Raw genomic sequence first — 22447 nt, 5'->3', positions numbered from 1 at the left:
GTATGGTATCAGAGCACTTTACAGGGGACTACAAGGTGTAAGATTTATGTCATCCACACTGATAGGCATTTTCTAAGAGTGCTTGGCTTGGTCTGGGGAAGCACAGACTCTGGATTCAGAACACAACACAGTGGTTAGCGTTGACTTTAAAAATAAGAATGTATTTCTATGCAAGCAAACCTTTTTAGCAGCATAAGGAAAATTAAAGTCTAGGGGGAAAAAAAGAACATTCTAATTTGTGCCTTGCAGTTTGCATGCAGTTCCTTGATGGCAGTTCATAGCACACTGTGCTAGATTGTGATTGCAACTTATGTACTACACAGTAACAAAAGAATCTGTGACAAATGCAGTAACCCACTGTGCTATGCACATAAAATACTGTTCTTTTCCTGATACATGTTCTTCGCAGCAGGCATATTAACCATCTCCACTACCTTTGAGTCAAAACTGCCACTAGACAAAACTCTCATCTCTCTCCAGCAGGTACATTAATCACTAGCATAATCTTGATGCTTCCATTTTTGTCCAAATGTACATGGAAATTTGCAGTGCATTCAAAACTGCTGCGCAAAGGAAACAATAAATATGAAAAAAACATGCACATGTCTGTCAGAGGCACCAGCTGGAGAAGTGCCTTCCTCCCGGCCCAGGTCGGCAGACCCCTTGGAATGTGTCACTGGCCCCTGGGGGTCTGGGGACCACAGGTTGGGAACCACTGGCTTAGACTTAAGTGGCTTCGAGAGCAGTGACGTAGAGTATTGCAGTGTAGTGTACAGTGCTGTGGTGTAAAGTGTATTGGTTTTGAGTAAAATGGTGTAGAGCGCATTGGCGTAGACTGGAGTGATGTAGAGTGGCGCCAAGTGTAGTGGCTTTTCAGTGAATTGGCATAAAGTGGCATATATAAGTGGTACAGAGTAGACTGCAGTGGTGTAGAGTGCAGTTGCCTGGAGTAGCGCAGCGTACAGTTCAATGGCAGTGAGTGTGGTGGAATAGAGTGCAGTAGAGTGGTGCAGTGAGAGTGGTGTAGAATACAGTGGTGCTGAGTAGAAGTTTGGCATCAGCTACAATGGTGTAGTGTTCAGTGGCTTAGAGTGTTAATGAGTGAAATATAGTGGCGTGGAGTGCAATGGTACAAAGTAGATAGCGGTAGAGTGCAGTGGTGTAGAGTCCATTGTTTTTGAGTAAAGGAGTGTAGAGTGCAATGGTATAGAGTGCAGTGTTGCAGAGAAGATTAGAGTGGCGCAGAATGGATGACATAAAGTGTACTGGCGTAGAGTGAAGTGGTACAGAGTAAAGTGCATTGGAGTAGGCTGCATTGGCATAGAGTGGAGTGGTGCAGGAAGAGTAGAGTGGGGCAGAGTGCATTTGCTTAGAGTGATGCAGAGTAAAGAGGCATCAACTGAAGTGGCGTAGAGTGGAATGGTGCAGAGTTGCGTGCAGTGACAGAGTGGAGTGGAGTAGAGTGGACTTGGGTAAGGTATGCATGGTGTGATACCGCACTGCCATTACAGACAACACATCTTCAAATGAAATGAATTACTATTTTATTTGCACAGACCTACAGTTTTACTGATAAAAGTATACAGCGCTCAAACTATGAAAATGTCATCACCTAGTGTATTGATTAGTTTTGATGGTATTAACATATTTGTTTCCACCACACTTAAGAATTATCCCCAGTATCCAGCATGATTGTCACATAAATCCTCTCTTTGAAGTCAGAGAGAGAAAATTAACCACTAAGCTCCCTCTGAAGAAGGAGCCTGACATTTGACCTCTGTCTTTGAATGCACAGCAGATGTGACAAGATAACAAGATTTAAAGGCCTGTTTAAAGAAAGGGAGCTCTCATAAGGATACTGTAAATACGTTTTGGGCAAGAGAAGGCATGAACTCAAGCTGAACAGCCTAAAGCAAATTGAGTCAATAAATAGACGGCAAGAAAATGTGAGTTACAAACCAAGAAGCCAATGGTAAACAACGGGTGGAATACAGTTCCAGGAAAGCTTTCCGAATATTCCCAAGATGTTGTTAGCAAACCAGACAGCTGTGCTGTCTGGTAGGCTTCGACCTTTTAAAATGCTTCTCCACTGACCAAGAACAATGCGGTGAGAAAGGAGTTTAAGACCATTCTTGTCTGAGAATAAAGATTTCAAAATATTTTAAAAAGTAAAAGACTTCGAGTGAAGCTTATGCCACACCAAAACGTTGTATTTAATAATAAAAGATGGAGTGGTGGAACCATCTATTTGTTGAACCTTCTCACTGCGCCAGACAAAAAAGAACTTGGACACTATCACTGTGCAACATGCTGGGATTGTGGAAGTACAAAGGCTGCATTACAGTGACACTACAGTTGTTTACTACACTAGGATAAACTCTTAGGACTTTAGTTTGTCACTTTTGAAAAGTGGAAAAGAAGGACTGTTTCAGAGCAGCAAAGCTGACGTAGAGTTTTATAACCAATTTTAAGATTATTATGCTGGGTTTCGATATTTTCTATTCTTGGCTCATAAATGATCAAAAATGTAAAGCAATTTTTTATTGTACATAGGCGTTTTTCTGTTGCTTTCTTTGGATAGTTTTTTTTTTTCTCTCTGCTATAAATGTGTTCCTCGATCCGGCCCAAGGGCGGGAATGTTCTCTGTGCATGATTCTAACGAAGATACCCTTGCCATAGAACTGTTACAGGTAATTGACTTTCCTTCCTTTATTGTGGTTGTCAGTGCAGCACCTTCCGCTGTCTGTTATTTCTTGTAAATCTCTCTCCTTTTGTGAACGCCACCACTTATTTCCACCCCTTCCACTGAATACCACAAAGGCTTATGGCTCTAAACCGTGTGCTCCCGCCAGCCCCCAACCCTTAGATGTTTGTACAGCATCCCTCTGTTTTTCCTATTCATGTTCTTTCAACGCCATTCCCTGTCTGTGTCCAACCCTGTCGTCATTAAACAATCACATCAATACAATACAAAATTCAAATTCCAAACCCCCTTTAATTTGAGCACTTGTATACTGTTAAGAATTTAAAAATGATGAGCGTTTTTTACGGTATTAGTAAATAGCTTGGTCCAGGTAGCAATCCCTTTACAATACGTTAGAAATTACACTCATGTGAGGTGGTTAGTATTTTTGTTTAAATGTACGGGTTGGGGTAGATTTCCATTCTCACTTTATCAACATTTCTGAAATAGAGCACATTTTTTCCCTTTTCTTTTCTGCTTTACATTAGTTTTATGGCAGTCCCATTTTTTATCTTCTTCCCCCCATGTCTTGTGTACATTTAGATAGTAAAAACATCCCTTTATGTCGACTCATCGTACAATATTTCTCCTGTGTTTTTAGCTGCAATTGTAATTCTACCGTGCCACGACCTGTGAAGGTGGTTGCGCTTGGAGGGCAGAACTATCTCGGTGCCATTTTAAGATTCTTTGTGAAGCAACTGGCAAGCCGTACTTCAGACTGGCTCACTTACATGAGATTTCTCATCGTTCCTTTAGGTAAGCTTTCCTTTATATTCTATTCGCCTATTTTACTGCTTGCCATAACTTTTAACTTTTCATTTGGTATCTTCAAATGTTTTTCCTTTACCCAGTGCCTGTATGCCTCAGCAAAATCTTTTAATTTCTTATCTCCTATAAGTCTCTCTGCCCTTTTCAGCTCTGCTCCTACTATCCTTCCGTCATCTAACACAGTAATGCTTTCGTTCTTTGGATAGTCCTGCTATGGTCTTGTGATAGAAATTGTTTATTAAAGATGTTTTTTAAAATACATGCTTTATGTTGGTCATTACCATCCCCCATATTTCCAACCGATCCTTCCCATCAGCTCCTCCCATTTGAATGGAAATTACTTGTGCAGGCAGATAGGAGCAGAGGACGTTTCTGAAGAAAGAACGTTGTCACTCCAAAGGTCATTGGTGCCCTCCATGTGCAACCCTCCCTTTTGGTTATGTGAGCTGTATTCCCTACCAGTGCATCTCCAGCTGCCACGTCTGATTCATTTGTTCCCTCTATTTAATCAGGTAGGATGCAGGGATTGTCTCTCCCCTTTTTGGAAATTGTTAGTGATTCTTTTGCTGTCTCTGTTCGCAGTTACAGGCATTTTAGTTTTTTTGATTTTGTTCAAATATTTTTTCTCTTTTTGTCACTTCTGCCATTCATGACGTGCTTCATGTGCAGTGCATGGATTGTGGCAAGCAGGTTCCAGAGACTGACCTATGTAAATCCTATATTTTTTTTCTGTGGAACTGTCATTAGCCTAGCTGTTATGTCTTCTGCTTTGAAATACCAGATTTATAATCATCAGCACAGGTCCACAAGTTGACACAGGAATAAGTGTTGTTGCTGTACATAGGTAAGAGATTCAGTGCGTGTAGATAAGTTGCCTCCCCTTTAGAGTAGTCTCCTGCCTATTCAGGAACGGGAACCTCTTATTACACATCTTTGAGGTACCTTTCAGGGGAACAAAGCACAGAACAGCATTATTTAGAATCATGTGGTACCTAATGTCTGTCTCAAGTCATATTAAATTTGAAAGGTTCCTCAAAAGTTGCTATTAGTCCTTTAGAACGTCACTGAGCAGATCATGAACGCATGGAATTTATCGAGCTTCCATAGAAACCTTTCTCCAAGTGGTTGATAGGCATTGGGTCAGATCTGATTTCAGTAGTTCAGCTTGACTTCACTAGAGTCCCTTACAGGAACACGAGAACTGTCATAACCTGGGACTGGCACTTTTGTAATGTTTTCTACTAAAGCACATTTGAGAGTGGATGAGAGAAGGACTTTTCATATAAGTTGGTAACACTATTGATACAAAAAAGGCTTTCAAGAGTGACAAAATAAGCTGAAATCAGTATAAGTAGTGCCTTGATACCATCACAATGTGCTCTGGACTCCTTTCTCTTTGGCCACTATGTGTGAAGTTACGCCTGTACCACAGATTATTTACCAGTACGCGTTTTTCCAGAGACATTACGTAATTCCTCATAAAGGCAAGTTAGCAGAAGAAGCCTATTTTTATGTTTATAAAAAGTAATTAAACCATAATCACATGACAGAAACTGCTTTCTTGTCAATTACTGTTCTTGCATGATGACCTGGGTTGGTCGCATATGAACCACAGTTGAATATCCTTTGAACAGGCTCCTCACTCCAATTTTCATTTTGACACACAGGTTTTTCTGACCAACGTGTAGGTTTCCCAGGCCAATGGTATTTAACATTTATGAGACTATCAATGATGGAACATCTTTAGCTCCCTTGTCATCTCCTTTATCATCTCTAGTTAAGGCCACATATCATTTGGTCTTGTCTGAACATATTGTGATTATACATTGCACTACGGCTACACTTTCAAAGGTCATCAAAAACAGACATCCAATAAATATTTTCTGAACAAAGTCTCTATGATCTGGCTTTCCGCATAAAGGGTAATATTCCTGTGTCTGAGCTAAACACTTCTGCCTCTATAGCTAATTTCAGAGTAGATTAGTGTTGGGATTCTTATACAGGTTCATGGTAGAGGAGCCGTGCATCCTTCTTATCCAAAAAGCAGAAAGTAGATTGAGTCCCCAGCACTAGATCTTTCATAGACTAATATACTTGAATTATTTTGTGTTGCCATTCTGGCAAACTCTAGTAGTATAAATGAACAATAAACATTATTAACACTGGTTAGGCCCAAGAGCAGTGATTTCTTTGTAGTGTGTTCACCTCATTGAAAGTCCTTCAAACTTCAGCCAATAAGGTGACTGCACCAAGAACTCCCACTACCCCCGCAGGTGCGAGAGCATAGGTTTTCTACTGCTTTTCAAGTCTAAGGGGGTCTCAAGACAGGGTCTGCTCTGCTCTGTGTGCTCTAGCTATCTGAGAACAGTGGCTTTTACATTTTTCCTCTTGCTGGCAGACTTTCTAGAAACAGCTTCAGCCTCTATTCCACAATGAGTTGTTTCTAGGTGTTTTTATTCTGTCCCAGAGGAACCTTCAACCACAATGCTTATGACTCCTTGTATGGAGAAGAAATTTCCCTTGAAGTTATGTTTGGCTTGTGGTATAAAAATACATGTTCGTAGCATGTGTGGCTATAGATACACATGCTTCACATACCCCTGTCATGTAGAGTTGAGCTCGGACATTTGCAAGTTGTTTTTCTTTGAAGAACTCTTTGTCACAAAATGTGGTATGACTGCTGTTGGTACATATTGCTCATGGGCATTGACTCCGTGTTAGATTTTTTTTTTTCCCCACCATCGGGTTCAGGCAGGCATCAAGCAGGCTCCAGTTATTCGGGTCCTCAAAACAGTTTCGTCTGTCATGTTCTGTTAGTTTTCAACACGTCTCAATTGAGCAAACCCTGGTACTTTCTTCACACTGATGGATGAACCTTCAGAAGCACCGAAGACCGTTGTCAATGCCCCGGGGGTTTCGCGGGCCATGTGCCCTTTGGGGCCGAAAGAACCGCCTTCCGTCCTGTGCCAGAGAATGCTGCATGGGTGATGGAAAAGACATTCTTTAAGAATTGCCCTTGCTGCCATTCGACCTTCAGGTCCAAAAAGACTTTCAGATATCAAAGGGAACGCCATTGTGACCACCAAGGGTGTACCAGCAAAGCACCTCAGTGACCACACATATCTTCCTGGAAGAAAAAATGACCTCGGTGCCAAAGAACAGGAAAACTCCTCCCATCTGGTCACTCCGCTGGCCAACCAGCCCATATCCGGGGACCACTTCCTCAAATGAGTCTGACCATGAAGAGGTGGAAGACATTTATTGAATGCCGAAGGCCGGCCCTAGACCAAAACCACGCACTGGGTCATGGGTATGCCATTAGGCCCCTGTGGCTCATATCTCTAAATAGCGCCTCAAAAACAGTCCCACGCAGAGATAGAGCACAACTCTAGCAGGAGTTGGTCATTAAACCCTGAGCATGACTGGCAATAAAAGGCAAGCTAAGATCTCCTGCTGCCTCTGGTTGGCAGTGGCTAAAAGCTTCAGAGGTGAGCAGGCCTTCACCCAAGAGCGTAGACACCTGTCAGCTGTTGATTCCCAGCCGCTCCAAGGCCACAGTCACCATTGGTCCAATACAAAGCAAGCACTGAAGGCTCCATCTGTACCGGTGAACAAGACCCCATCATCTGTTTAGCCACCGGTTACAGGCAAATAATGGCAAAACGTCCTCCACCACCATCTCCTCCATGGTAGAAGGGATGGGTCTTTGAAGGGAAACCTTCTTCCAAGCCTTCCTCCCCTGAGCCGGCACGGAAGAAACTCAAGGACAGACCTATGAGCCTCTTCCTCTGCCGTAGAGCCCACCTTTGTTTCCACCACGTTACCCTCTTCTCCCACCACAGCCACGTTCCTGCAAACTACCCCCATTACCTATGCCAGAAGGGCTCCTCTTTCATATTCAGAGCCAGGCAGCCCCAATGGCCTGTCTGACCCTTAAGGCCGGCCATCAGCCAAGGTTCCACTGATGATCCCTGGGATGACTATCATGTGAATCCTGCAGGTGACCCTGATCTAGATCACTACCCAGTGAGAGACCCACTCCTGTTGTGTTGTGTATGAAAATACCACTGTTGGCATGGTTATCCCCCCCCACCCCCCCCCCCTTAATCCCAGTTTTGATGCCAAGTTTGAATGAAAGTGTGCTGGGATTCTGCTAACCAGGCCCTAGCACCAGTGTTCTTTCCTTAAAACTGTACCTTACCTTAGTTTTCACAATTGGCACAACGCTGACACACAGTTAAGTCCCTTGTAAAAGGTACTCATGGTACCAAGGGCCATGTTGCCAGGAAAGGTCTCTAAGGGCTGCAGCATGCAATATGCCACCCTAGGAGACCCCTGACTCAGCACATGTACACTGCCCTGCAGCCTGCGTGTGCTGGTGGAGAGAAAAAATACAAAGTCGAAATGGCACCTCTCCCAGGGTGCCATGCCCACAAACCACTGCTTTTGGCATAGGTAAGTCACCCCTTTAGCTGGCCTTTCAGCCCTAAGGCAGGGTACACTATGCAGGTGATGGCATAGATGCATGAGCAAATGCTCCTACAGTGTCTAAGTCCATTCATAGACATTGTAAGTGCAGCGTAGCCATAAAGAGTATATGGTCTGGGAGTTTGTCATTACGAACTCCACAGTTCCATAATGGCCTCACTGAATACTGGGAAGTTTGGTATCAAACTGCTCAGCACAATAAGCCCACACTGATGCAAGTGTGGGATTTATTGAAAAATGCACACAGAGGGCATCTTAGAGATGTCTCCTGTATGTTAGCCAAACCGCTAGGGTAGGACTGACCAGTCTGTGCCAGCCTGCCACTTTCGAACAAGTTTCTGACCACATGGGGTGAGTGCCTTTGTGCGCTCTGTGGTCAGAAACAAAGCCTGTCCTGGGTCGAGGTGCTTCACACCTCCCCCCTACAGGATCTGTAACACCTGGCAGTGAGCCTCAAAGGCTCAAGCCTCTGATTACACTGCCCAGGGCACTCCAGCTAGTGGAGCTGCTCGCCAAGACAAAGCTCTACTTTTGGCGGCAAGTCGATCGGAAAATTAGGGAAAACAGGGCCACCTCTGCCAGGACCACCCCTAGGGTGTCCAGAGCTGAGGTGACCCCCTCCCTGCAGAATCCTCCATCTTGGTTTGGTGGACAGGGACCAATAGGATTAGATTTGTGCCCCCTCCCGAAAGGGAGTGGGCCAAGGAGGGTGTAGCCACCCTCAGGGACAGTAGCCATTGGCTACTGCCCTCTGACCCTTAAACGCCCCCAAATCTAGAATTTAAGGGCCTCCCTGAACCCAACTCACTAGATTCCGGGTGACCTACCAGAGAAGGACTGCTTTGCTGAAACCCCCAGCAGGGAAGAAGGAATACATCAACTGCTTTGGCCCCAGCCCTACCAGCCTGTCTCCTGCTTCAAAGAACCTGTAAAAGAACAGCGGCGCGTCCAGCGGGACCAACTACCTCTGCCAAACTCCAGAGGACTGCCCTTTACCCAAAAGGACCAAGAACTCCAGAGGACAGTGGCTCTGTCTTAGAAAACCTACAGCCAAGGACTCCCACCTCACTCCAGATGCGTGAGTCCTGACCCCTATGCACCGGACGCCCACGGCCCATGTCCAGGTGGTCCACCCCGCAAGAGACGGTCCCCAGACAACTGTGAGCAGGTGCCCATCCGGGGTTGACCTCTCCACCCCTCCACACCGCCGCCTGCAGAGGGAAACTAGAGGACCCCCCCCTGACCGCGAAGCTCCGGATGAAGATATCCGACGCCTAAAGACACACTGCACCTGCAGCCCCCTGGCCTTGGAGAAACCGACACTCAGTGCAGTCCATTCAGCAGGCGGCCCTTCTCCCTGTCCGACTGGTGGTGTGCCCAAGTTACCCCCCTATTCCTCGCCTGCAGCCTCTAAGTGACCCCCAGGGTCTCCTCATAGACCAGCTTTGACGTCCTGTTTTCACCCTGCAACCGGACCCCACTGTGCCGCTGAGGGTGTATGTTTGGTGCCCACTTGTGGCCCCTCCAGTGATCCTTCAATGCCCCCAGGTCTGCCCTCCGCGCCACGGGTACTAACCTGCAGGCAGGCCTGATTTGGAGTATCCCCTGTCTCTCCTTAGGAGCCCACGTTAAAATTGCTCATCTTTGACCTCTGCACCCAGCCGGCCCGTGTTGCTGGTGGTGGGTGTTTGGGGTTAACTTGAACCCTAACCGGTGGACTTAGTAAAACCCGGAGACTAAAACTGTAAGTGTTGTACTTACCTGTAAACCGATCTAGCATTTCTTCCCCCAGGAACTGTTTCTGCAGATTGCACTCTGTCCACAGATTTTTGCCAGTATTTCAAGACTTGCATTACTTATTGATGTCAGTCAAAGTACTGTTGATACCTGTGTGAACTACAAATCTTTTAACCCCTTCGCTTCCAGACCTTTTCCCCCTCAGGTGCCAGACCTTATTTTGGCTACTTGGGGAAGTTTGCGCACGACCCTCATAACTGTTTGTCCACATAAGCTACCCACACCAAATTTGCCTCCTTTTTTTCCCAACATCCTAGGGATTCTAGAGGTACCCTGAGTTTGTGGTTTCTCCTGGAAGAGACCAAGAAATTAGCCAAAATACAGCTAAAATGTAGTTTAAAAAAAAAAACATGGGAAAGGGGCTGCAGAAGGCTTGTGGTTTTTTTCCCTGAAACTAGCACCAACAAAGGGTTTGCAGTGCTAAAATCACCAGCTTCCCAGCTTTCAGGAACAGGCAGACTTGAAACAGAAAACTACATTTTTTAACACAGTTTGGGCATTTTACTGGGACATACCACATTTTTACTATTTTTTGTGTGCTTTTAGCCTCCTTCCAGTTAGTGACAGAAATGGGTGTGAAACCAGTGCTGGATCCCAGAAAAGTAGACAAAATTCTGAATTCAGCAAGGGGTCATTTGTGTAGATCCTACAAGGTTTTCCTACAGAAAATAACAGCTGAAATGAAAAAATATTGAAATTGAGTTGAAAAAAACAGCCATTGTTCTCCACGTTTTACTCTGTAACTTATTCCTGCAATGTCAGATTTTCGAAAGCAAGTTACTGTTACGTCTGCAAGACTCTTCTGGTTGCGGTGATATATAGGGCTTGTAGGTTCATCAAGAACCCTAGGTACCCAGAGCCAATTAAGGAGCTGCACCTTGCAGTGGGTTTTAATTGTATACCGGGTATACAGCAATTCATTTGGTGAAATATAAAGAGTGAAAAATATCAAGGAAACCTTTGTATTCCATCCCAAAATGGACACATGATCAGGTGTTGAGAAGCAGTGGTTATTTGCACATCTCTGAATTCCGGGGTGCCCATACTAGTATGTGAATTACATGGCATTTCTCAAATAGACGTCTTTTTTACACAGTCTTACATTTGGAATGAAAAAATGTAGAGAAAGACAAGGGGCAATAACACTTGTTTTGCTGTTCTGTGTTCCCCCAAATCTCCTGATAAAAATGGTACCTCACTTGTGTGGGTAGGCCTAGTACCCGCGACAGGAAATGCCCCAAAACACAACATGGACACATCACATTTACCCAAAGAAAACAGACCTGTTTTTCGCAAAATGCCTAGCTGTGGAGTTTGGCCTCTAGCTTAGCCGGCACCAAGGAAAACCTACCAAACCTGTGCATTTTTCTAAACTAGACAGCTAGGGGAATCCAAGATGGAGTGACATTTGGGGCTCTTACCAGGTTCTCTTACCCAGAATCCTTTGCAAACCTCAACATTTGGCAAAAAAACACTTTTCTCTCACATTTTGGTGATAGAAAGTTCTGGAATGTGAGAGGAGCCACAAATTTCCTTCCACCCAGCATTCATCCAAGTCTCCAGATAAAAATAGTACCTCACTTGTGTGGGTAGGCATAGTGCCCGCAAAAGGGAATGCCCCAAAACACTATGTGAACACATCAAAGTGATCAAATACAAAACTACCTGTTTATGCGGGGGAGGAGGGGCCACCTGCGTTTTTGGTCCCGAGCTCAGCAGCCATATAGGGAAACCTACCAAAAACAAACATTTCTGAAAACTAGACACCGAGGGAGCCCAGGGAGGTGTGACTTGCATGGATCCCCCAGTGTTTTCTTACCCAGAATCCTCAGCAAATCTCAAATTTAGCTAAACAAAACCCCTAATTTTTCCCTAATTTCTGTGTGGGATCACCGCAAATTTCCTACCACCCAACGTTCCCCTCAGTCTCCCGGTAAAAATGATATCTTACTTGTGTAGGTGGGCCAAGTGCCTGTGACATGGAAGTGCCAAAAACATGTCCAAAATGCGGGGGAACCAAAGCTGTTCCAAAAGGGCAGTTTAAAAAAAAAAGTTTTTAGGCTGACAAGTGGGGCAGAATTTTTATTGGTATAATTGCAACAATGCTGGGTGGTAGGAATTTGGCGGATTCCTGCAAATTCCAGAAGGTCCAATTACAAAAATGTGGGAAAAATGTGTGATTTCCAGCAAAGTTGGAGGTATGCAGGGCATTGTGGGTAAGAAAATGGTGCGGGTGGATGTGAAGCACACCACCCTGGACTCACCCAGATGTCTAGTTTTCAGATGTGTCTAGGTCTCGAAGATTTTTCTACATGGCAGCGTCCCAAAGTCCACCAAGTGGATCGGGGGTAATTGCCCCATCTGCCCACCAGTGGCAGAACAACTTTGTCCCCATTTATTTGAGGGTGGAGGTATGGCCTCTTTTTTGGAGAATAAAAATTATTCTCTGGTCGGCTTTCTGCCCCCCCCTTTGGTGTAGATGGACCGTAAACAAATAGGCCGGGAGGGCCAATATGGCCAACAGTAATGTGCTCCCATAGGGAGGGACCCTTGCCCAAGGGGCTGCCCCCCCCAAACAAGACACACTCACACACCAATCCCTGGTGCCTAAGTGGTTTGTCACACCCCGGGGGCAGATTGGCCGAATAGAAATAGCTGATCTGCCCCAAAGGGGGGCAGAAATGGCCAGGGGAGAGACTCTTGCCAAGGGGTCGCTCCCCTTGTGTGATATTGGTGCCAAAACAAAATCCCTGGTGCCTAGTGGTATCTGCCCCCCTAGGGGACAGATTTGCCTGATAAAAGTAGGCCGCTTTTCTCTCAAGTGGGCCAGAAATGGCCTAAAATAAATTTGCCCGCCAGGGGAGCGACCTTTGCCCAAGTGGTCGCTCCCCTTATAAGTATAAACAAACAAAAAAAAACATCCCTGGTGTCTAGTGGGCATTTCTGCTGCCCGATCGCTTGACGATCGGGCAGCAGAAATGCTTAGAGAGACATCAAAGGAAAAGAAAGGCCTTTCCTTTCCTTTGATGCCTCTCCCACCCACATCACGTGATCGGAAGAGAAATGCTTTTGCATTTCTCTTTCGATCCCGGCCTCTGATGAGATCAGCACGCGATCACGCGCTGACGTAATCAGACGTCACTGGCGGGGGTGGAAGGGGAAGCGATTCCTCTTCCATCCCTGCCCATGGGAGGGGGTGGGGGTGCGTGGCCATCGGGGGAAGCGAGAGCCCACAGCAGGACGTAATGGTTATGTCCTCGGCACCCGAGCGGTGCAAACAAGGACGTAACCGTTACGTCCTGGACACCCAAGGGGTTAAGGTACTTACCTGCAACTTGAATCTTGTAGTTCTGAAAAATAAATTTAGAAAATATCGTTTTGCTGTAAAAAAACTTTGGTCTGGAGTTAAGTCACCGAGTGTGTGCTGCTTCTAATGTCTATGTGTGTACAACAAATACTTGATACTACCCTCTGATAAGCCTAACTGCTCGACCCCACTACCACAAAAGAGAGCATCAGTATTATGTACTTTAGCCTCTGTAAAGCCTCTGGGGATCCCCTGGACTCTGTGCACACTATATCTCACGTTGATATGGTATATGCAGAGCCAGCTTCCTACATGTTGGCTCTCATTGTACCAATGAGACTGCTGGATTCGGGCTGCAGCACCACATGATTGTGGGAAACTGAGTCCAATCCAACATCGTGTGACAGCTGTTGGCCTAACCCTTCCGGCCAGCTATCATGTACCCCATCAGTACCCAAGAGTAGAGGTGATTTGTGGCAACCGTGAGCGTGACAGTGTGATTTCTCAGGGAAATCGTGGTGGAACAGACCTTATCTTTTTCTGTTAGTTACATTTGTCTCATGCAAAGACATACAGGAGCAGGACTTGATTCATTGAATTGTATTGTATCTACTGCACCTTAGATAAAAAGGCATATACTTTAATAATAAGGATAATGAAACATAAGAATAATATAGCAGTGACAAAGAAGGTGAAAAGTAAGAAAAGTCCCACCATAGTGTCACAGTGCTAAGTGTCAGAATTCTTACATACACCACTAAGGTTCTGTACTAGAGCACAGCAGGTGTTAACCCTAATCTGCCCTTCAGGACCCTTGGGAAGAACCTTCCCCCATACCTGAATATGGTAGAGGATAAGAGGGCTTTTGATCTACTGAGAGTCCTCTGCCATGTATTCAAGAAAATACGTCAAGTCTCAACCGAGCTGCAATGAAGCAACAGCATGGGGTGGCAACTTCTGGCTGGAATTTTCCTGTAACATATAGGGGGCAGAAAGATGTTTTTATAATAAAACAGCTGGTGTTTTAAGAAAACTCCCCTAATGTATGGACGCGCATGTTTCCATGACATAACAGGGAATATGATGTTCTACTTTGTACCAACAACATTATTGTGTACAGCCTTGAGCAAGCACAAAGTGAAGATATGCTAAGATATGAAAACAATTTATTGGCTAAAAGTGTAATAGATGAAAGAATAAAAAACATCCCAGCAGAATGAATCTTCTGCTAAAAGAATAAAATAAATTGTTTATAGGTAAAAGGGCTCAAACTGCAGGCCTATTGCTAAAATGATGTGGCCATAAAATAAACCTAAAATAATCTCACAACACCCTTCCCTTGTCGGTTTAAAGTGTGGAGGTCAGCCTAAGTGCACTATGTTTATAAAAAAAAATAAAAAAAAAGCTAAAATGAGTAGATAAATATCTAAGTTGAGAAGCCAAACACACTAAAGCAGGCCGAATAAAAGTGATAAATTTAGAATTTATCAATCTTATGAAAAGGCTGAATACCAACATTATATTATAAGTCATTGTCATTTTGAAAATCACCAATTGTATCCATGACATTTGAATGAAGGAAAGATCCCACTTCAGCAGGTGTTAATGTTACCAAATCAGTGCCAAGGAAAAACAAAGAGCATTTGTGTTCCAAAGCCTCAGCTCCAGCCAAGGCAGCAGCATTCCGTGTTGTGCCAGATGTTACATTAGCAAGAGCCCCTTGATCCACAAAGGGCGACTCATAAGAGACTTCCCGTAGCAAACGTATCCTTAATGCGCATGTCTGGGAATGAGCCCTCAGCGAGAAAATCAATAAAACAGCGTTGAATAAAAGTAAGCGCCATGTAGAAAGACAAAATTGCAGTCCAGATTTTGAAAGGAACCAAAGGCAATGAAACATGGGCTGCACACAATCCAGGACCGGTCTAAATGACAAAGACCAGTTGCACTACAGTTCTTTAAGGAGTGGTGCTCCAAAATACTGCATCATGCATTCACAACACAGTTGCACTGGTGGAAGTGCCATCAGTCCTCCTTGCGGAGATGGGGCTGCCATTGCGAATACAAAATAGCAACAGCAAAATGCAACCAATTAAGGCCAATGCAATTGGGATTGCCCAAAAATGCCCAAAAATGGCTGAATGTATTATACCAAATATAGATAAAAAGGCGCTGACAAACCCAGAAACAACAGCCTTAAAGAAATGTTCAATCCTTGCAGTATTGGATGCATTAAAAATTCATCCCGCACATTCACCGAAGTGTCTCGGAAAGTTTGTATTTAAAAGGGACTGTATCTCTGCAGATGACCTTTCTCCTTGGAGCGCATAGCTCTCGCGGTCAGATGTCAGGGCTACATGATTCTGAAACAATATTGTTTTTAGTCTGCTTAGCTTGTCATAATTTTCATTAGAAGTAGCAATACGAGCCCAAATGTCTGCTACATTCGTCTTTTGCATGGGGGGAGCATATTACCGCAACAATTAACGATTTTGGAGACCAAAACTACATAGGCAATTCCGGCTTGCATTCCACAACAGCTCTCATTGTTTAGAAGCACTTAACATCCATTTGAGAGCAACTGGAACGCTGGTCGTATCAAGGGGGACAGGAACTCCCTTCATATACATGCTCTGTGCAAGGACTGCTGGTTGCAAACCATTGAACGGCTCACAGATGTCTCACATTCGCTGCCGCTAGGAAAGGAAAGACCTCTTTAATGCCATTGAGAGATTTGTACGAGAAGGGTAGCTCCCACACCTCATGAATGTAACTATCTCCTAACCTTTCATATCTGCCTTCAGGGATGTGTTTCAAGCAAGGTGTGAATTGGAGTGTTGATATAGGCAGATTGATCACCATATGAATTAACCAGGCTGCAGATAGAATTTCTGCCACAGTAAAAGGCAACTTTTCTAACTTTTCGATGTTCAATGTAACATAAGAGCTTCTGTCTTAGCCATTATTTGTTGCTGACGCGTCACGTTAGATGCGGCAAACAGGTCTTTTGCTCAAATGTATTGCCATGGAACATGACCACTTTTCAATGTCTGTAGTGTCCAGCCTAACTGCATAATGGACCGAAGTTTGCTTTGCTCATGTTGTAAAGATGATGTGTCAATTTGCATAATGTCAATTCCAGAAGAAATTATGTTGTTAAGAATGCATGTGCGGGCAGACAAGGTGTTTATCCCATATCGTGATCTATTTTCCTTAACCGGGCTGCTGCTTCTTATGAAAGTTTCCAAATTTAATTGTAAATTGCATATAAAAATTGCATATAAAAAGCGCTTTTTACATTGTCTTCTGGGGCCTAGCAGGAAATCTTGTAAATTTGTGGTATTTGAAAGGAGACTGAGGTTTTTCATTTTTACAGCTTGCGGTGAGGAACTTTTTAACCATTGCTGGCATCATTTTCCTGCACTGTATGTTGTCGCATTACCCAAATGTTCTGACAACACATAATGAGGGCCTGGTCTACTCGCTGTAAAACCCCTGTGGAGTTCACAACCATTTGTGTCAATTGTCCACAATAATCACCCGCCAAGACTTAAAAATGTGTTGTGTTAAATGTTCCATTCTGGACCCACTCATCCAGCTGTTCTTCAGTTGCATTAGTGTATTCTTTTCATTTGTAAAATTTTGTGGTAGTGGGGAAACTGGGCACATTCAATTCTTTAGTTTTTGCCAAGCCTAGACAACTTGTCTGCTGCACTTTGTCATTTAATAATATAATTTGTAAAGGTATCAGGCATGCTCTAAATAAAGCATTCCTTCCCTGTATTTGCCAATATTTAGTTCCCCAAACACTTTTTAAGTCAATCGACTTCATCCAATATTCATAGCCGTCTATAGCCAATCGTGAAACAAAATAATCGGAATAAATCAATTTTGTGTCAGTTAACTGTACATTGTGCAATTCCGTTAGAGGCAATTTAAAATCGTAGGACACAGCATTATTAACATTAGGCCTACAAAAATATGTAAACTTTTCCATATATGTTTAAGAACTCCCCATTGGTGGCATTCCCACTGAGTATAATTAAAAACAGTCTTTCGAGTGCTCGCTCTATGAATGAAAGGATGTCCATAATAATTATAACAAAACATATCACCTTTTGTTTGGTGAATGTCTTCACTTTCATATACAGTAAAATACTCCAGCTCAGAAAGCATGGAATCAACTGTTTTCACATCTTAGTAATCAGAAACAACCCCAGGTGTTATCATATCATTCAATTACATTTTGAAAACCTATGTAATTTGAAGAACCTCCGTTAGGCCAAATATGTCAAAAGATACTGTAGGAAGCTGGCTCTGTATATAATATCAAAATGAGATGTAGTATGCACAAAGTCCAGGGGTTCCCCTGAGGCTCAACAGAGGCTAAATTAGACAATGCGAATGCTCTCTTTTGTGGTAGGGTGGTCGTGCAGTTAGGCTTATCACATGGTAGTGTAAAGCATTTGTTGTACATACACACACACACGCAGACAATAGAGGAAGCACACACTCAATGACTTAACTCCAGACCAATAGGTTTTATATAGCAATAATATATTTTCTTAACTTATTTTTAGAACCACAAGATTCAAGTGCAGATAGGTACTTCAATAGATTCGTATTTCAAACATGTATCAACAGTACTTTGTTTGAAATCGATAAGTTATACAGTTCTTGAAATATTGACAATAATCTGTTTTAAAAATGGATACTGCAATTTTCAGAAACTGTTCCTGGGAAGAAGAAAAGTTAGATTGTTTTGCAGGTAAGTACAACACTTACAGCTCCAGTCTCCAGGGGTTAGGAAGTCCACAGGTTGGGGTTCAATTTAACCCAAACAGCCACCACAAGCAACACGGGCTGACCGGGTGTAGCGGTCAAAGTGTAGGCAAAAGTAACATGGGGTCCTACGGAGACTGGGGGCCCTCAGTTTCAGATCTACAGGCAGGTAAGTACCTGCAACTTTGGAGGGCAGACCTGATAGGTTTAGAGGAGCACTGGGGGGTCATAAGTAGGCACCAAATATACACCCTCAGCAGTGCTGTCGGGTCTCCAATGATTCTCTATTAGGGGACCCCTGCGGTCACTCAGATGCTGCAGGCGAGGTCCAGGGGGTCGTCTCGTGCACACCTCCCGGCAGGACAGGGAAGAGGGCTGCCTGCTGAACATTGCTGCACCAGATGGCGATTTCTCCAAGGCCTGGGGTCTGAGGGTGCAGTGGTTCCTTAGGCGTCTGATATCTTCGTCCGGAGCTTTCGCGGTCAGGGGGGTTCTCGTGATTCCCTCTGCAGGCGTCGTCATGGAGGGGTGGAGAGGTCAACCCAGGGTGGGCAGTTGCTCAGAATTGCCTGGGGATCCTCTCTAGCTGGTTGGGCCACCTGGACACAGGCCGTGGGCGTCAGGTGCAGAGTGGTTAGGACTCATGCATTTGGAGTGAGGTGGGAGTACTTAGTCCTTGGTTTCTTCTTGGATAGAGCCGTGTCCACAGGAGTTCTTGGACCTTTTGCATACAGGGCCGCCTCTGAAGTTTGGCAGAGGCCGCTGGTCCCGCTCGATGTATCGCTGTTCGTGTGCAGGTTCTTTGAAGCAGGAGACCTACCGTTAGGGCTTAGGCCAAATCAGTTTTCGTCTTCCTTCTTCTTTGCTATGGGTTTCAGCTAAGCAGTCCATCTTCTTGTTAGATCCCAGCATTCTGGTGAGCTGGGTTCAGGGAGGCCCTTAAATCATAGATTTAGAGGCATTTTAGGGGTCAGAGGGCAGTAGCCAAAGGATACTGTCCCTGAGGGTGGCTATACCCTCCTTGTGCCCACTCCCTTTGGGGAGGGGGGGCACAAACCTAATCCTATTGGTCCCCGTCCTCCAAACCAAGATGGAGGATTCTGTAGGAAGGGGTACTCCTCAGTTCTGGACACAAAAGCTCTTGCCCCATGTGGTCAGAAACTTGCCTGAAAGTGGCAGGGTGACACAGACCGGTCAGTCTTACTCTAGCAGTTTGGCTAACATACAGGGGGCATCTCTAAGGTGCCCTCTCTGTGCATTTTACAATAAATCCCACACTGGCATCAATGTGGGTTTATTGTGCTGAGAAGTTTGATACCAAACTTCCCATTATTCAGTGAACCCATTATGGAGCTGTGGAGTTAGTAATGACAACCTCCCAGACCATATACCCAATATAGCTACCCTGCACTTATAATGTTTAAGAATGGACTTAGACACTGTAGGGGCATACTGCTCATGCATCTATTCCCTCACCTGTGGTATAGTGCACTCTGCCTTAAGGCTGTAAGGCCTACTAGAGAGGTGACTTACCTATGCCACAGGCAGTGATTTGTGGGCATGGCACTCTGAGAGGGGTGCCAGGTCAACTTTGCTTTTTCTCCCCACCAGCACATACAGACTGCAAGGCAGTGCACATGTATTTGGTGAGGGGTACCCTAGGGTGGCACAAGACATGCTGCAACCTTTGGGGACCCTCCCTGGCCACAGGGCCCTTGGTACCATGGTACCTTTTACAAGGAACTTAACTGTGTGCCAGCGGTGTGGCAATTGTGGAAACAAAGGTACAGAATGTGGGAAAGAACACTGGTGCCGGGGCCTGATTAGGAGCATCCCAGCACACTTTCAATCAAAGTTGACATCAACACTAGCCATAAGTGTGTGTGTGTGGGGGGGGGTAAACATGCCAGCAGTGGCCCTTTCCTACAGATACTTTATCCTAAACAATCCCATCAGGAATTGGTATAGCTGAAATGTTTAGTAGGAACTTGTCTCAACTGATCTTATGTGAGGAAAGATGCAATTTTAGAACCTCATCCACCAGTTCGACTGCAGAGCGTTCAGGAAGGTAATGGACCATGTTTGAGGTAGAAAAAGAGAGTGACAAATGCAATCCAAAGAACAAGGGCAAATAAAGTTAGTAAGAGCCATACATAGTTCCATGGATGAATAAAATAGTCCATTTTGAGCCAGTTTATCAGCTTACGTGGTGTTGCAGAAGAAGTAGATGAGTGGGTGAAAGGGTCATTGATGTCGGCAAAATATCCAGATGCAGTTTGTGCAAAAGCTGAAGCCGTGTGTGGAAGTGGAAAACTGGCAGAAGTTTCCCTTGGTGGTTTGTAGTAAATGATTCCATCAGTTTGAGTTCTACTTGAATAGGATTGCTCGTTGTTTTGGACGTTTGTTGTCGCAGATGAATATAGTGGTACTAACGAAAGATCATTTTCCACTCTCTCCAGATTTCGGTGAAGTGTCAGCATCGCTGCTCAAAACCTGTAGAGGAACTTCCTGATCTGTAGTACGAGGGATTCGGGAACTACTCAGGAGTCCTCTAGGTCTGTGGTGTAGGATCTGCCACATGATGTAGCTTGACATTATCAATAAAGACAAAGTGTTTTCTTTTGAAGCAGGGAGCGGTGGTAAAATAACTGATCTGAAAGAGACTTCTAGCTGCAGATTTCATACCTTTGATTCCTATCTTTGAATTCCGGGGCGTCTGCTGAAAATCTGGAATCTTTTTGCTCATCAATATCCTGCGTGCGCCGTCGGGTGGTGTCCGGATCCACGTGCGTTGTCTGGGTCCGCTTGCCTTCGTCAGCTTCGGTGAAGCTGTCTGTGACGTCACAGTCACCTATAAAGGCACCACCCCGGCGCGCGTATGTCATTTCTTTTGCTCCGCGCCAGTGAAGTGCACGTCCAGGATTGAGCTACCCTTTGCCTTTTTTGGCAAACCTTTTTTCAAACTTTTGTTGATGATTTTTTTGTCTGTGCGAAGATTATGTCATCCAGAAAGTCGGGATTCAAGCCATATGGCACTTGTCATCGCGCCATGTCGGTGACGGACCCCCACAAGGTATGTCTCTGATGCATCGACAGGGACCACGACTCAAAGTTGTCCTCCGACTGCTGGGCCCTGGCTCCGAAGTCTGAGAGAGCGGTCTCTAAAGCTCAGGGAGGCACGTCAGTCAACTTCTTGTCGGCACAACTCCTCAGAGGGCCCCGGTCATGCTGACGGAGGAGGTCACGCGACCGCTCCATGTGCCCCAAGTCCACTTCTTCCCACTTGAGGTCCTCAGGCACTTGAGGAAGAGGCACAAGAAGTAGTAGTAGGCCAAAGCAGACTTTGACTTCGTAACGCCCGTCGGCCGACGAAGCATCACAGGAACGTCAACGTTCCGAGCACATGTTCTGCAGAGCTTTTGCCAGGGCCGACTTCACGTAACCGCCGGAGTGACCTCTGCTCAAATAAGACTTTTACAAAGCCATGCACCTTGTTTTTGAGCTGGCTGCCCCTGCAGGTTGGTCGAAGGACCCCGTGGGATCAGTGGGACCCCATCAGGTTCAATGCTGATGGCTTCGCTTCTTCACAGTCTGCCTAGTCCAGACCGGTGATGGAAACCCCATCCTCATTCCTGATGATCTGGAGCCCGAACTACTTTGACTGTGCCGACTCAGCCCTGATCAGTGCCTGAGGCTTATTTTGATCAGCCAGGCAGAGGTGAGGAGCAGGAGGGGTCTGAGCACCCTTTGGCATATGGAGTAGCCGAGCGGGACTGGTATGAGGATCTACGGGAAGCCTGCGGATTGGATACTTCTCCAGATGCTGGTATGCTCTCACCTCCCCATGGTAGTGTGTAAAGCGGCTGAGGTCTTGGACCTGGAGTTGCCTACGGTGCCGGTCAGGCCTAACATCCTGACAGAGGTCCTTGAGCCGGGGGTTGCTACATTGGAGCCAATGTGACCCTTTAATGAGGCTCTTACTGATGTCCTGCTGTTGAAGTGGTCCAAACTCAGCACAGGGGCTCCTGTGGATAGGATAAGTGGCCGCTGCCATCAACCAGCTCCTACCTTCCCAAGTTTCCTCGCCCAACACCCCACCCTGGAGGGCTTGGTGACCCAAGCCTCCACATCCTGTGGTGCCTTCCCTTCTGCTCCCCGGGATAGGGAATCCAAGAGGCTGGACCAATTTGAAGATGTTTTCTCCCTCCAGCCTGGCATTGAGGTCCGTAAACACCTCGCAGGTGTCACAGGTGCTGCCCCAGGTCCCGGTGAGCGTACGGGACACTCACCCAAGCTGTCAAGGATGAGAGAGATGCAGCCAAGTTTGCCATTTGGTGTGGCTTGGACACGACTGATACACTTGGCAAGGCGATTTCCTCAACAGTGGTCCTTTGTTGCCACGCCTGGCTTCGTACCCCTGGGTTTTCGGGTAATGTCCAGGCAGATGTTATGGACATGCCCTTTGGTGGCTCATGCCTTTTTGGTGAGAAGGCAGACTTGGCTCTTGAGCGGTTCAAGGACTCCCTTTCATCTGGGCTGTTCTGGATACAGTGCAGTTTCGG

At 45.4% G+C, this 22447-nt stretch overlaps 1 protein-coding gene across 3 annotated transcripts in view; it reads left to right on the top strand.

Moving 5' to 3' along the window:
• PACS1 (phosphofurin acidic cluster sorting protein 1) overlaps window positions 1–22447 on the top strand; it is a 1571500-nt gene that overhangs the window by 1021562 nt on the left and 527491 nt on the right. For all 3 annotated transcript variants that reach the window (XM_069207928.1, XM_069207930.1, XM_069207929.1), the window contains one exon: window positions 3345–3499. In XM_069207928.1, the coding sequence (XP_069064029.1) occupies window positions 3345–3499 (155 nt within the window). The remainder of the gene's footprint in view (window positions 1–3344; window positions 3500–22447) is intronic.

This window comes from Pleurodeles waltl, chromosome 9 (assembly GCF_031143425.1).
Source record: "Pleurodeles waltl isolate 20211129_DDA chromosome 9, aPleWal1.hap1.20221129, whole genome shotgun sequence".
Taxonomy (NCBI): domain Eukaryota; kingdom Metazoa; phylum Chordata; class Amphibia; order Caudata; family Salamandridae; genus Pleurodeles; species Pleurodeles waltl.
This window is presented reverse-complemented; position numbering and strand designations above follow the sequence as displayed.